The sequence below is a fragment of the Mobula birostris genome, chromosome 1 (genome assembly GCF_030028105.1).
Source record: "Mobula birostris isolate sMobBir1 chromosome 1, sMobBir1.hap1, whole genome shotgun sequence".
Lineage (NCBI taxonomy): Eukaryota > Metazoa > Chordata > Chondrichthyes > Myliobatiformes > Myliobatidae > Mobula > Mobula birostris.
The window spans coordinates 215119993-215132524 of NC_092370.1; the positions used below are offsets into that span (position 1 = coordinate 215119993).

General features: G+C 41.4%; 1 protein-coding gene across 4 annotated transcripts in view; it reads right to left on the reverse strand.

The window, feature by feature from the left end:
• fancm (FA complementation group M) overlaps positions 1 to 12532 on the reverse strand; it is a 141617-nt gene that overhangs the window by 77177 nt on the left and 51908 nt on the right. For all 4 annotated transcript variants that reach the window (XM_072270954.1, XM_072270945.1, XM_072270963.1 and 1 more), the window contains exons 5-7: positions 9454 to 9585; positions 3953 to 4085; positions 2474 to 2584 (exon numbers count right to left, since the gene is read on the reverse strand). In XM_072270954.1, coding sequence (XP_072127055.1) covers positions 2474 to 2584; positions 3953 to 4085; positions 9454 to 9585 — 376 coding nt within the window. The remainder of the gene's footprint in view (positions 1 to 2473; positions 2585 to 3952; positions 4086 to 9453; positions 9586 to 12532) is intronic.

The window sequence follows — 12532 nt, forward strand, 5'->3', positions numbered from 1 at the left end:
GATAGAGCCAAGAGCTGGACAGGTGATAGGCAAAAGAGATACGAGAGGATCATGGGACAGGAGGTCCGGGAAGAAAGACGGGGGGGGGGCCAGAGGATGGGCAAGGGGTATATTCAGAGGGACAGAGGGAGAAAAAGGAGAGTGAGAGAAAGAATGTGTGTATAAAAATAAGTAACAGATGGGGTACGAGGGGGAGGTGGGGCATTAGTGGAAGTTAGAGAAGTCGATGTTCATGCCATCAGGTTGGAGGCTACCCAGACGGAATATAAGGTGTTGTTCCTCCAACCTGAGTGTGGCTTCATCTTTACAGTAGAGGAGGCCGTGGATAGACATGTCAGAATGGGAATGGGATGTGGAATTAAAATCTGTGGCCACTGGGAGATCCTGCTTTCTCTGGCGGACAGAGCGTAGATGTTCAGCAAAGCGGTCTCCCAGTCTGCGTCGGGTCTCGCCAATATATAAAAGGCCACATCGGGAGCACCGGACACAGTATATCACCCCAGCCGACTCACAGGTGAAGTGTTGCCTCACCTGGAAGGACTGTTTGGGGCCCTGAATGGTGGTAAGGGAGGAAGTGTAAGGGCATGTGTAGCATTTGTTCTGCTTACATGGATAAGTGCCAGGAGGGAGATCAGTGGGGAGGGATGGGGGGAGGGATGAATGGACAAGGGAGTTGTGTAGGGAGCGATCCCTGCGGAATGCAGAGAGGGGTGGGGGGAGGGAAAGATGTGCTTAGTGGTGGGATCCCGTTGGAGGTGGCGAAAGTTACGGAGAATAATATGTTGGACCCAGAGGCTGGTGGGGTGGTAGGTGAGGACCAAGGGAACCCTATTCCTAGTGGGGTGGCGGGAGGATGGAGTGAGAGCAGATGTACGTGAAATGGGGGAGATGCATTTAAGAGCAGAGTTGATAGTGGAGGAAGGGAAGCCCCTTTCTTTAAAAAAGGAAGACATCTCCCTCGTCCTAGAATGAAAAGCCTCATCCTGAGAGCAGATGCTCATAAGTTTTTCATTTCATTTTGGGATCACAAAAGGGAAATATATATTTTAGTTTAGCTTATCACCATATTTTCTGGCTAAACTAATCCTCATATACTTGCAACTCAAGAGCTGAAACTGAGGATCAACGTACCACAATTATACAAGGGTTTAAAATAGTAATCCTTTTTTCATCACCAGCCAATCTACCCAGGTTCACACACCTTACTATTTCCTGCTCCTTTACATAATATGTTCATAGACAGAAACAGTAGGAATCCATTCAGTCTCTACAGATGGTTCAATCTTTTATTTAGATCACTGACAGCCTGTCCTCCAACTCCATTTACCCATTTTGGTTTCAAAATTTAGTAAACTTGTCTAACAAAACCCATTAATCTTGCCACAGTGGCTTTTTGGCATTGATAGTTCCAGAAATTCATTAAACTTTTTTTTTGAAAAGAACTGCTGCTTGATATCACCCCCGAACTGCCAATCAATATATTTCAACTGTGATAACGCTCTCATTCAGTGTTAAGAGTGTCGGGGCTCAGGTTCCATTCCAGAAACCTTAGTCAAAATTGAGGTTACCAATCCAGTTAGAGTATGGAGGAAAAGCTGCTGTGGATTTACCATCTTTCCGAGAAAAAGAGAACAGAGCTACTCCTTGTGCCACTGTCATTAATTACACCTCACTCACAATATAGGAATTCTGGTCATCGTACATACTATCAATGAAAACTTGCAGTGAGCAACTTGGCCTTCATATTACAATACAGATGACACCTGGAGGACTATTAAATCAGCTGTAAGATTGTTTGAGACAACACAAAAACATCAAAAAGGGAATATAAAAACATTAATGATAAAAGGTCATTCCTTCTTTCCCATAGTTTGAATTCTGTACTAGAAAAAATAGTCAAGATTCAAATACTGGAGGGCATAGCTTTTAAGGTGAGAGAAGAAAATTTTCAACTGGATTTGCATGTGCAAATAATGCTGGGAAAACCTAACAGGTCAGGCTGCATCTGTGGTAGGAGAAAAAAAGTATTTCTTTTTCCACGGCGGTAGTCCAAGACCCAAAAACGTTATTTATTTCACTTTCCACAGATGTGTTCAGTTTACCGCTTGCAGTGATTGCTGTTTTCTCAATTTTCAAGTTTAATTAGATGTTGATAAACTACCCCGTGGTGCCCAAGGTAGCACTGATCTCTGTGCCAATATTGTTAAGAAAATTCATTTACTTGGCTATTTTTGGGAGTTTGCCACATTTGCCAGCATGATCATGGAAAATGCAATTCAAAAAGAAATTCGGCAAGAAATGCTTGAAATCAGACTTTGATCAAAATATATAGGTGCCCATAAATTATCCAAGGCATTTCTGTGATGGAATGAAGCATAGTTATAATTTTTCCCTGCATATTAAATATGTTTTCATTTCATTATTATTACAGTATTCAATGCGCATATCATAAGATAGAGTAAAACTAAGTTACCCATATGAGAACTGGCAGGACTACTTCTACTTGAGAACATGGCTTTCAACTGCTCATACATCTCCATAAAAACAGCATTCTTGCGAAGTTCATTGCATGCACGTGTCATTCCTGCATAGAGTAGAGTTTGATTGGTTATTTCATATATAAAAACGCTTTGGGTTATTGATTTGTTTCACATAAATGGGACAAATGCTATACCAACCCCTTCAGCACCATTCAGGACCCCAGACCGTTCTTCCAGGTGAGGCAACACTTCACCTGCGTCTATCAGGTGTACCTGGTGAAGTACCCTCTATAGTACATCTCTGAGATGCGATATAGATTAGGGAACCAATCTACGCTATGTCAAGCACATTTGGTCTCCCTGGTGCCCACCCATTTAAAATCTACTTCCCGTTCCCATTCTATCATGGCCTCCTCTACTGCCACATTAAGGCCACACTCTCAAGGTTGGAGGAGGAACACTTCATATTGTCTGGGTAGCCTCCAACCTCAATTTCTCTAACTTCCAGTAGTTTCTTTCCCCCTCCTCCTTCTCTGTTTTTCTATTCCCCATTCGGGCTCCCCTCCTCTTCTCCTCACCTCCCCCTGGTGCCCCTCCTCCTTCCCTTTCTCCTACGGTCCACTTTTCTCTTCCATCATATTCCATCTTCAACCCTTTGCCTTTTCTAGCTATCACCTCCCAGCTTCTCACTTTATCCAGCCCTCCCCCACCCACCCACCCACCTCATCTGGTTTTACCTATCACCTGCCAACTTGGAATCTTTCCCCTCCCCCTCTTATTTTGGCTTCTTTCCTTTTCCTTTCCAGTCCTGATGAAGGGTCTCAGCCCAAAATGCTGACGGTTTATTCCCCTCCGCAGATACAGCCTGACTTGCTGAGTTCCTCCAGCAATCTGTGTGTGCTGCTCTGGGTATCCAGCATCTGCAGAATCTCATGTGTTTAAAGTTTATTCAACCATTTTGTAAGTTGAATTTGCCTGCACACTTCCCATGTGATGTAATTACATTGTGGAAGATTCTGTCACTGTGTAGGACCTCAGTGGAATAAAGGAGTCAGATTCTCTCTGCAAGTTCCTGCTAAGAACTTGGACAATGGTGGAGAGGACGGTTTACTTGCTGCCTACCAAAAATTCATGACCAACATGCTAAGTTATCAAAAGTAACTCTACTGTACTGCCTTAGGTACCTTTGGTACATGATTCATAAATAGAAAATAGAAACAAATAATTTTGTCCCGGAATTCAAATGATAAATGTTCCATGCAATTAGCTAATTCTAACTACACAGGTTCTATTAAAAAAACATACTAAATTTACAGCTAAAAGTTTCACTCAAGCTTAGGAAAGATTAATTCACTGTATATGAAATGCAACAGATATCCACTTTGTTTATTGTCTGCATGTTCACTTAGCAAACTGAAGATAGATTTGGTCCCTTGGTTCAGTACTCAGAACTCACATCACTACGGTCTTACCTTTGGACCCATCCATAATGCCTTCAAGGTACGTATACAAGGACCACATTCCCATTTGTAACAGAAGTTCATATCCATGATAAAGACTAATACAAATAGCATAATCTCCTTCTATCATACCTCGTTGAACTCCCTGACAAGAAAAAAAATGTAATGAGGTCAGAAAGCTGACATGTTAATGCTACTTATTCATTTTAGCAAATTTCACCTTGAATTTCTGCTATAAATATGGTTATGTTCTTGATAGTCTTTCAGGGAAAATTGCCCTATTGGCCAAGCTTCTTCCCCTAGGCTATGAAACTACTGAACTCCCTGCAACCACCCATATCTCACCACATACAGTGTGAAGCACAGTTTACTTTTAACTTGTATTGTAAGCGCACCTTATGCTAAATAGAAAACCTTATGGAATACATTTTATTATTTGGAATATATTTGTGGTAATTTTACTATGAGTTGTGAGTATATGTACTGTGTTGTACACCTTGGTCCAGAGGAACACCGTTTGTTTGGCAGTATACATGTAAATAGTTGGATGACAATAAAACTGAAGTTAAGAACACCATACAACCTTCTCAAAAAAATTATTCATATTTCTTCTCGTGTTTGCTTCATCAGTTTCTCTCGTTAAGTAACGTACATTTCTTGTGTTTTTCTAGAACAAGGACCAGTAACAGACCATTTGGTCCTTTGCACAAGTACATGCATGCACAAGTGCAATGAAAATCTTATTTGTAGCAGTATTCCCAGCACGCAGCATCAGATAAACCACATTCACAAGAACAACAAATTAAACATAATTTTTATAAGAAAGAACACAATTTGAACCCAAAAAACAAACATTCCATTGTAATGCAGAGTGGTCAAGAGTTGATATACTGGAATAGTAATTATGGTTGCGCAGACTGATTCAAGAACCAAATAGTTGAAGGAAAGTAGCTGTTCTTGAACTGGTGGTGTTAAGATTCAGGCTTCTGTATATCTTGCACAGTGGTAGCTGTGAAAAGATTGTATGGCCTGGATGGTGGAGTTCTTTGATAACAGATATTGCTTCTTGAGGTAGCCCTCATGTCGATACTACCAATGGTAGGGAGGGGTGTACACATGCAATACTGCATTGAGTCCACTACGCTCTCTGCAGCTTCTTTCATTCAACTTTCTGTAGAAGACCATGATGCAACCAGTCAGGATACTTTCAACAATATATATGTAGAAGCTTATTAGAATGTTTGGTGACATGCTGAACTTCCTTAACCTCTACAAAAGAAAAGAAGTTGGCTTGCCTTTTTTGAGAAGATCATGAATAATCTTTTACCTCAATGTTATTTTCTGGCACTGTTCACATTTTCCTAGATTCCCATAACATCCAGAAATCCATTGCGCTGTTTTGAATGAACCCAACAATCTCTACAGGGCTTCAGGATGAAGAATTCCAAGACTCACCATCTCTGCAAGAAGAAATTTCTCCTCTTCTACATTCTAAACAGTCTACAATTTATTCCATGATTATCATCCTAGTTTATAGGCAAGAGAACTTTCTTCCCTGCATTCAGCCCATTGAGTGCTGTAAGAATTGAATGAGATTTCCTCTTATACTTCTAAACTTCGGAGAATGCAGGTCTAGTCTACTCAGTCTCTCTCCTCATACACCAAGCCCAACATTCCTGAAATCAGTCCAGTAGATCTTTCTTGAAAGTGCAGTCTCACCAAAAATCTACATAACTGCAGTAAAATATATACTCTAATACTCAAATCTCCTCATGATAAAGGTCAACAAATCATTTTGCCTTCCTATTCACTTACTGTATCTGCGTGTTGGCTTTCAATGACTTCGAGTTAAGTCAAGTCAAGTCACTTTTTATTGTCATTTCGACCATAACTGCTGGTACAGTACACAGTAAAAACGAGACAACGTTTTTCAGGACCATAGTGCTACATGGAGTCGATTGTCAAGGATGAGGTTACAGAGTACCTGGAGGCATATGACAAGATAGGCAGAACTCAGCATGGATTCCTTAAAGGAAAATCCTGCCTGACAAACCTATTACAACTTTTTGAGGAAATTACAAGTAGGCTAGACAAGGGAAATGCAGTGGATGTTGTATATTTGGATTTTCAGAAGGCCTTTGACAAGGTGCCACACATGAGGCTACTTAACAAGATAAGAGCCCATGGAATTACGGGAAAGTTACATACGTGGATAGAGCGTTGGCTGATTGGCAGGAAACAGAGAGTGGAAATAAAGGGATCCTATTCTGGTTGGCTGCCGGTTACCAGTGGTGTTCCACAGGGGTCCGTATTGGGGCCGTTTCTTTTTACATTGGACATCAACGATTTGGATTATGGAATAGATGGCTTTGTGGCTAAGTTTGCTGACGATATGAGGATAGGTGGAGGGACCAGTAGTGCTGAGGAAACGGAGAGCCTGCAGAGACATGGATAGATTGGAAGAATGGTCAAAGAAGTGGCAAATGAAGTACAATGTTGGGAAGTGTATGGTTATGCACTTTGGCAGAAAAAATAAACGGGCAGACTATTATTTAATTGGGGAAAGAATTCAAAGTTCTGAGATGCAACGGGACTTGGGAGTCCTTGTACAGGATACCCTTAAGGTTAACCTCCAGGTTGAGTCGGTAGTGAAGAAGGCGAATGCAATGTTGGCATTCATTTCTAGAGGAATAGAGTATAGGAGCAGGGACGTGATGTTGAGGCTCTATAAGGCGCTGGTGAGACCTCACTTGGAGTACTGTGGGCAGTTTTGGTCTCCTTATTTAAGAAAGGATGTGCTGACGTTGGAGAGAGTACAGAGAAGATTCACTAGAATGATTCCGGGAATGAGAGGGTTAACATATGAGGAACGTTTGTCCGCTCTTGGACTGTATTCCTTGGAGTTTCGAAGAATGAGGGGAGACCTTATAGAAACATTTCGAATGTTGAAAGGCATGGACAGAGTGGATGTGGCAAAGTTGTTTCCCATGATGGGGGAGTCTAGTACGAGAGGGCATGACTTAAGGATTGAAGGGTGCCCATTCAGAACAGAAATGCAAAGAAATGTTTTTAGCCAGAGGGTGGTGAATCTATGGAATTTGTTGCCACGGGCAGCAGTGAAGGCCAAGTCATTGGGTGTATTTAAGGCAGAAATTGATAGGTACCTGAGTAGCCAGGGCATTAAAGGTTATGGTGAAAAGGCGGGGGAGTGGGACTAAATAGGAGAATGGATAAGCTCATGATAAAATAGCGCAGCAGACTCGATGGGCCAAATGGCCGACTTCTGCTCCTTTGTCTTATGATCTTAAAACTACACTACACTACAAAACTACACTAGACTACAGACCTACCCAGGACTGCATAAGTGTACAAAACAGTGCAGGCATCACAATAAATAATAAACAAGACAATATGCACAGTAGAGGGCAGTAGGTTGGTGTCAGTCCAGGCTCTGGGTATCGAGGAGTCTGATGACTGGGGGGAAGAAACTGTTACATAGTCTGGTCGTGAGAGCCCGAATGCTTCGGTGCCTTTTGCCAGATGGCAGGAGGGAGAAGAGTTTTTTTTGAGGGGTGCATGGGGTCCTTCATAATGCTGTTTGCTTTATGAATGCAGCGTGTGGTGTAAATGTGTGTAATGGCGGGAAGAGAAACGCCGATGATCTTCTCAGCTGACCTCACTATCCGCTGCAGGGTCTTGCGATCTGAGATGGTGCAATTTCCAAACCAGGCAGTGATGCAGCTACTCAGGATGCTCTCAATACAACCTCAGTAGAATGAGGTGAGGATGGGGGGGTGGGGTGGCAGAGGGACTTTCCTCAGACTTCACAGAAAGTAGAGATGCTGCTGGCCTTTCTTTGGTGTGGAGCTGGTGTTGAGGGACCAGGTGAGATTCTCCGCCAGGTGAACACCAAGAAATTTGGTGCTCTTAATGATCTCAACGGAGGAGTCGATGTTCAGCGAAGAGTGGTCTTTCCGTGCCCTCCTGAAGTCAACAACCATCTCTTTTGTTTTGTTCACATTCAGAGACAGGTTGTTGGCTCTGCACCAGTCTGTTAGCTGCTGCACCTCATCTGTATGCTGACTCATCGTTCTTGCTGATGAGACCCACCACAGTTGTGTCATCAGCGAACTTGATGATGTGGTTCGAGCTGTGTGTTGCAGCACAGTCATGGGTCAGCAGAGTGAACAGCAGAGGACTGAGCACAAAGACCCTGGGGCACGCATCTATGGAAAAGAGTAAACAGTCAACGTTTCAGGCTGAGATTCTTCATCACTCCTTTCACTGTGTCCTGGTGAAGGGTCTCAGACCAAAATGTTGACTGTTTACACTTTTCCACAGATGCTGTCTGAGCTGCTGAGTTCCTCCAGCATTTTGTGTGCGTTGCTTTAGATTTCCAGCATCTGCAGATTTTCTCATGTTTGTGACATTTCTTTTTAAAGCAGGTCCACATCTCAAGGCTGAGAAAAGATTTTGAATCAATGGTGGTATCTCTCAAAGTTTGAGGCGATGTTAGGAAATAATTCTAGTTTTACATCCATAAAAGGTAGTGATAACAATCAAGCTGCTTCCCAAATAAGGCATAATCTATTGGGCAGCAAGGCGAGGGACAAACTTCTCTGTTTCCTGGCACTAATTCTTTAGTATTATGTAGTTATGGGAATTTCAGTTTGCAGTAAAAATGTCATACTCAGATGGAGGCGTTTTTAAAGCCTCTTCCTTCCTTTGGCTGGTTAAATACCCATTCACACCTCGATGAGGTAGCACTCGACCCTACTCATGCTCACTGAATTAGGACTCTACTGTTGCTCGGTCTCTCGGTCTGTCTGCCTCTCAGTGAGGAATATGCCACTCCACACAAGTACATGCTGCAGTAGACACACAAGCTTTCAAATGTAAACACTAAACCAAGCCTCTGCTATCTCAGATCAGAGGAATGAAAAAGATCTGTGGAACTATATAAAATGTCCATTCATTTCAATGAAGGAAAATTATTTGGTCACTATAACATTGATGTTTATCAAAGTTTTTAGCTCATAAATTGGCTACCATACATCTTACATCACAATAAGCTACAGTTCAGAAACATTACATTCACTGCAAAGACCTTTCAGATTCCCTACGTTTGTGAAAGGGAGTAGGGGAAAAAAATGGAAATCTTTCTTTGCTTCATCACTTTCAATCACAGTTATTAATGCTTAACTTCCCATATAATGTACTTAAGCAAATCAGGAACTAGCAAAAAAATACCAAGTAGTGTTGGGAAACACGATACACAGAAAATGTTTAGAGAATGTCTAATCTACTGAACAAATTTACAACACTTACATTATTTAATATTAGTGAGAAAAGTATTGAAGTCAGAACATAATATGGGAAAAATATATAAATTATCAATTTATAAAAGGACAAGAAAATCCATGTAACAATATCAAAGCTCCTATACAATTTCAAAATGGCAGAGGAAAATTAGATTTACTAAATATGTTAAAGTTCATAGCGCAGCTACTTACCGCAATGTTTGCTGGAGGATTTTTTCTAAATTGTTCACGTGAAAGAACAAGCTGATATTTCGTCAAATTTCCTACTTCTTTATGAAAAAGTGTTCCCGTATTGTGCAGCCGTCTTGTGAATGTTTGCAAGACCTAAAATTGAAGCAGAGAATATCATATAGTTGAAAGGCACTTACAAAAATTCAATTTCTTTTAGTTTGATTCGTCATAACATTATTCATTGCCAATTGGATAATGCTATTCCCTTCCATCACCCCATCATAACAACTTATTGTAATGGTGCTCTCTCCAGACACTCACGTAGTAGCATCTACATTGTCGCTACCTATACAAACGTAGAAAGCATTGTTAATATCCCCTCACAGCAAGTAGCAAGCTTGGGTGGTAGGGTGGAGATACATCTCTCTCAAAGGAGGTGTAAGGCACTCCTTCCCTCCACTAGCCTGCAGGTCACCCTTGGGCAAGGTGTAGCACCCCCTGCTTAGCCCCCCAATCAAGGTCACAAGACACCGTGGGAGCAGTAGCAGGTGGTCACATGAGCAGCTCGTGTTTATCGGAAGTCCTGGTTATGCGACCACTGACGCCAGGCAATCTCTGAAGAGTATTGCTAATGGCTGGGGTCACTAGTCTTGTAAAATCACTGCCCAGAAGAAGGTAATGGCAAACCACTTCTGTAGAAAAATTTGCTGAGAACAATCATGGTCGTCTACAACATCATGAACTTGATGTTGACTTGAAATTGATGCCCTTGAGTGGCCCAGTCAGTCCTGACCTTAACCCAATCAAACATCTCTGGCTCAACCTCAAGCTCTCAACCTGGCACAGAGTGAGCAATTTTGCATGGACTACTACTACGTCGACACAGGCCTAAAGGCCGGCATCGGGCACGATGACGGACTCTCCACTTCTCCCTCTCCCTCATCAGTGTGTTCAGTTCATCTACATTAGCCGTGCCGCTCTCTTCTAGGAGCATGTTGACCACAGTCTTGGGAGGGCGCCCAGGGTTCATCCTCCCATGCTTGGGCTCCCATATGATGACTAGGCTGGCAGGTAGCTCGGGGTGGCGTAGACAGTGCCCCACTAGTTGCAGTCTTCTCGCCTCAATTTTAGCGGTGAGCATCGGTAGGTTGTCATAGAGCTCGACATTCATCATGTGCTGTCGCCAACACACATCAAGAGCCATCCGGAGCATTTGTATATAGCAACCATCTAGAGACTTTCGCATAGTCTTGGTGAGTGTCCACGACTTGCATCCATACGTGAGAATAGACTCTATGACTGCTATGAAGATCTTCATAGCAGTCAATTTGCATGGAGGAATGGGCAAATCTTACTCCACCATGTTGTGCAAAGCTCATAGTGACTTATCCAAAAAGACTACTGGCTGTAATAGCTGCGAGAGGTGACTTAATTACGTACTGAGCAAAGGGGAATGAATACTTTTGAACTGCTGACATTAATTTTTAATGCTTTACAATGTTCTCTTTTTTTGGAGGGCTCTGCTGTGAGAAAAGGAGTATGTGATGCACAAATAAAAATTGTCAGTTAAATTGTTCAAAATCATGGTTGTAATACTCATTGATGTGAACAAAGGGTTAGGGACTGAATACTTTTACAAGGCACTGTATTCACATTCAGGGGAAGACAATCAAATTCCATCTCCCATGCTAAAATTAAAATCAAGCTTACAGAAAAGTGCCCATATTGTGATAAGAATATAATGACAATGCAGTTACAGAATTCATAACAAACAAGCCAGTACACCACTTCAGAAGAGGATCTAGTAACTATCACCTACTTGACCACCCTCAAGATCTATAGATCTATTAATTGGTAAACCAGCAGATGTCCTCCCCTTCAGAAACAATTTAAGATGCAAAGAAATAAGGGTTTAGATGACCCACGACACAGGGAAACAGAATTAAGGCTATGACCATCTGACGATGTAGTTCCATATCACAGTCCTATTGGGATCCAGAGTACCATGATGATTGACTAACACTAATTATAGAATTAAGAGTAGAATTGTTGCTGTAAATCCAGTAATATAACAAACTGTCAGAAAATCCAAAAATACTGGATGAAGCTGTATTTTTCACCATATTCAATACAAACTAAATTAATTGACCATGTACTTTACTTGCAATTTCCTAATTGCATTGTTCACAGACAAAATAATATATTTTAACAACAGCTTTCAAAACTATTTAATCCCAAGAAGTCAAAATGAATTCTGGAAGAGTGTGCCTGAGAATATTTTCCCACTTAATGTTCAACAGTATAAACTGCTAGGCTTATTCTAGCAGTAAATTAAATAAAAATGGTTTTCCTACTACTTGAAATTAAAGTACTGATTATTGTGAAAGGTATTTAGCAATTTCATTTAATAAATTTTGATGTACTTAAAGCCAAGCATACATTTGCTACAAAGCTGCAGACAAATCTTTCAATATTTCATCACAGGCTAGTTTTAATCTATTGTACTGACCTACATACTAACCAATTGGCATTCAGAAAGACAAAATGAAATCCTGGATCTGGAGTAATTTAAAATATAGTCACAATCCCAAGGGAAACCAGTTGAAGAACTAAGCAAAGACCAACATTCTACTTATAATTTAATTACATAATAAACAAAATCACACCTCCCCTGAATCACATTAAACATTAAGAGTTTGAGGAGATTCAGTATATCACCAAAGTCTTACAAATTTCTATACAACACATACAAAATACTGGAGGAACTCAGTAAACCAGACAGCATTTATGGTAAAGAGTAAACAGTCAACTTTTTGGTCCAAGACCCTTCACCAGGACTGGAAAAAAAGATGAGATCTCAGAGTAAGAAGGCGGGGGAGGGGAGGAGAGGAAGAAGTACCAGGTGGTTACCAGAAGTTGGAAAAATTGATGTTTATGCCATCAAGTGGAGGATGGAGGAACAACACCTTATATCCCATCTGGGTAGCCTCCAATCTGATGGTATGAACATCAATTTCTCAAACTTCTGGTAACTGTCCCTCCCCCCCCCACTCCCTTTTCACCATTCCCCATTCCCATTACTCTCTCCCACCTTATCTTC